This window comes from Genypterus blacodes, unplaced genomic scaffold (assembly GCF_046128005.1).
Source record: "Genypterus blacodes isolate CSIRO-AG114 ecotype Tasmania unplaced genomic scaffold, CSIRO-AGI_Gbla_v1 ptg000073l_1, whole genome shotgun sequence".
NCBI lineage: Eukaryota > Metazoa > Chordata > Actinopteri > Ophidiiformes > Ophidiidae > Genypterus > Genypterus blacodes.
The window spans coordinates 3,397,501-3,400,000 of record NW_027466883.1 but is presented as its reverse complement, the minus strand read 5'-3'; the positions used below and the strand labels follow the sequence as shown (position 1 = coordinate 3,400,000).

The 2,500-nt window shown below is 53.0% G+C and overlaps 1 protein-coding gene across 2 annotated transcripts in view; it reads right to left on the bottom strand.

The window, feature by feature from the left end:
* ppp2r3a (protein phosphatase 2, regulatory subunit B'', alpha) overlaps positions 1-2,500 on the bottom strand; it is a 45,243-nt gene that overhangs the window by 19,385 nt on the left and 23,358 nt on the right. For both annotated transcript variants that reach the window (XM_076157578.1, XM_076157579.1), the window contains exon 2: positions 1-2,500. This exon is cut by the window's left edge and continues 898 nt beyond it; it is cut by the window's right edge and continues 204 nt beyond it. In XM_076157578.1, the coding sequence (XP_076013693.1) occupies positions 1-1,847 (1,847 nt within the window). In that variant the 5' untranslated portion in view covers positions 1,848-2,500.

Sequence of the window (2,500 nt, the reverse complement as noted above, 5' to 3'; positions counted from 1 at the left end):
AGCTTGTCAATGTCGTCGTTCCTGTGCGGGGTGGCTTTAGGTGCTGAGGATGAAAGCAGGGCAGAGGAAAGCCAAGTAGAGCTGTAGTCGGTGCTGGACAGCTGATTACATGAAGGGGTCTGGTGTGTGTAAGACTGGGATAGGTGTCCATGTTGATTCAACACGGTCTCATTTTTGTTCTGGGAGGTAGTCATGCTTGTTATGCCTTTGACCGGCGTGTGTGTCTGATGTGAGATTTGGTCTTGTTCCTTACCCACATCTGCCTCCTCCTCCTCAATGTAGAGAGCCTCCATGGGGGACGCCGGAGGAGTGTGTGTATACGGTGGCGTCGGGGATGTACGCAGAGGGGAGGGAGAATGTGTAGGAGATGTCGAGGAGCTGGATGAAGAATACGTGATAGATGTGGGAGAGAGTGTGTTCTGGGTGGCGGACGGAAGGTGTGTGTGTTGCAGTCCGTTAGTAAGTGGAGCGACCCTGAACTGGGAGCTCTGGAGGGGTTTGCTGAAGTCCGATTTTATAGACGGTGAAGGGGGAGAGGAAACAGGGGAGGGGGTAGGAGATGTAGGACGGGGAACAGCTGTGGGGATGGGAGGCGAGTGTACCACATCCTCATAACGTGGAGGCTGCTCATTGCCGAAAATGGGAGAGTAAGGTCCTTGTTGGATGGAGTGGAGGCTGTTGACCAGCTCGATCAGATCGCTCCCAGGCGTGCCCTGACTGCTGCCGCCGCCTCCTGCTAAACCTCCAAACCCCTCCAGCTCCAGCGGCAGCCTCTTCAGATATGAGCTGAGTCTGGTCATCACAGCCCGGTATACGCTGTCAGGACTGGCTCCTCCGTCCTCTGGCCCTCCGCCGGCTTTGCGCCTGATGCATTGCTTGATGATGTCAGTGCATTTTTTCAGATCCTCGGAACATTTTACCAGGATGTCCAGGCAGGCGCGGATGTCTTCGCCGCCTCCCCCGCTGCCCGCCTCTAATCGTGTCTTTTCCAAGAGACGGGCGATCAGGTTCTCCTCTCCCAGGGTGCTGCGGTAAAGAGAGGCCACCGTGTTCAGACTTTGGTCCAACGACCCGCTGGAGAGGTTGGATAGGTTGCCCGTTGATCCGCCACCTACTTTGGCGATGGCTGACAAGGTGCCCTTCATCTTTGTCTCATCCAGCCCTGTCCCTTTCCCTAAACCAAACGGGGGCAAGTTCTCATCAATGGGCGTAGAGGTGCCATTAGCTGTTCCATTTGAAGGGATGCTGGAGCTGAAGTGACCATAGATAATCTCCAGGTCAGTGGAGCGCCGACTGAAAGAGTCGGGGCGGACTTTTCGACCTTTTCGGAAGGTGACATGGCTGGAGGTGGAGAGGCGGAGCTTGTCAAAGGAAAATTCCTTGAGCTTGCCACTGGCCAGGTTGATGGCCTCTTCAGTGATGTCCTTCAGACTGCCGGCGGAGCTCAGGGTCCCAGCTGATCCCGCAACAGTGGGGGTCTTTTTAGCCCGCCATGGTGGGCTATCCTCCCCTACAGACAAATTACCACTGCTGCCTGCTCTCTCTAAGCAAACACCGTTATAAGTTGTATCCATTGAAACACTGATTTTGCCATGGTTGCTCTGCTGAGCTGAGCTGATGTTACGGTGGTGTGTGGGAGTGCGGTTGGGGTCAGTGTATATAAGGTCAGGGGCAACAAGCAGCTCAGAGCAGGTGCTGCGGTGTGCCACGGTGCAGTCCAGTCCTTGAGATACTGCCCCACATGGCCCCGAACAGTAGTGCACAGCATGGGTGTGAGCGCGGCGGTCCACCACAACACTGTTGTAACAGCTCACGCTGCTCACTACGACTCGATAGGCTGCTGCCATGGTGACAAAACAAGGATGTCAGGTCATAGGAAAGTCAAAATGATACCAAAATAGCAAAGGAGAAACAATACAGTATAAGTGTGACAAAAACCACAGTTGTGCCTTCTGCTCCTTCAGTTGACAGAGAAAGCGTTTACATCCAATGAGTCAATCATCTTGCTTGGAAATATTGTTTTGGCTACATAAAGAAGTCTCATGGTGACTTTCTTTAAGTGGATATAATCCTGCCACAACACTTAAAAAAAACAAAAAATGATCAAGATCTTAAAAGAAGAGAAACAGAAGGATGAATTCCAAAGTCAAATTTCCTTTCATGCCTGCACCCAGCAGAGCTTTAAAAGGTTATAGTGCTTAGCTGAAGCGCACAAGGTCTTGCTTGAAGTCGTCGGGCCTCTTAATAACAGCTGTAGCCTTCCTTCTCTCTCCACAGGCCGCTTCTGTACTTCCTCTCTAGCAGCAGCTCATTAGACACTAATGACAGCAACAGAGGACGGGCAGAAGCGCAGCAGAAGGTCCAGCTCGGGTATCATCCTTAGTGGCCCTAGGTGCTTAGTCCTAGGCCAGAGAGGCCTTAACATAGCCCCAGCCTGGGATCACCCACTGGGCATAGAGATGCAGGAAGAACCCCGTCGCCCCCTCTGTCACCCGCTCTG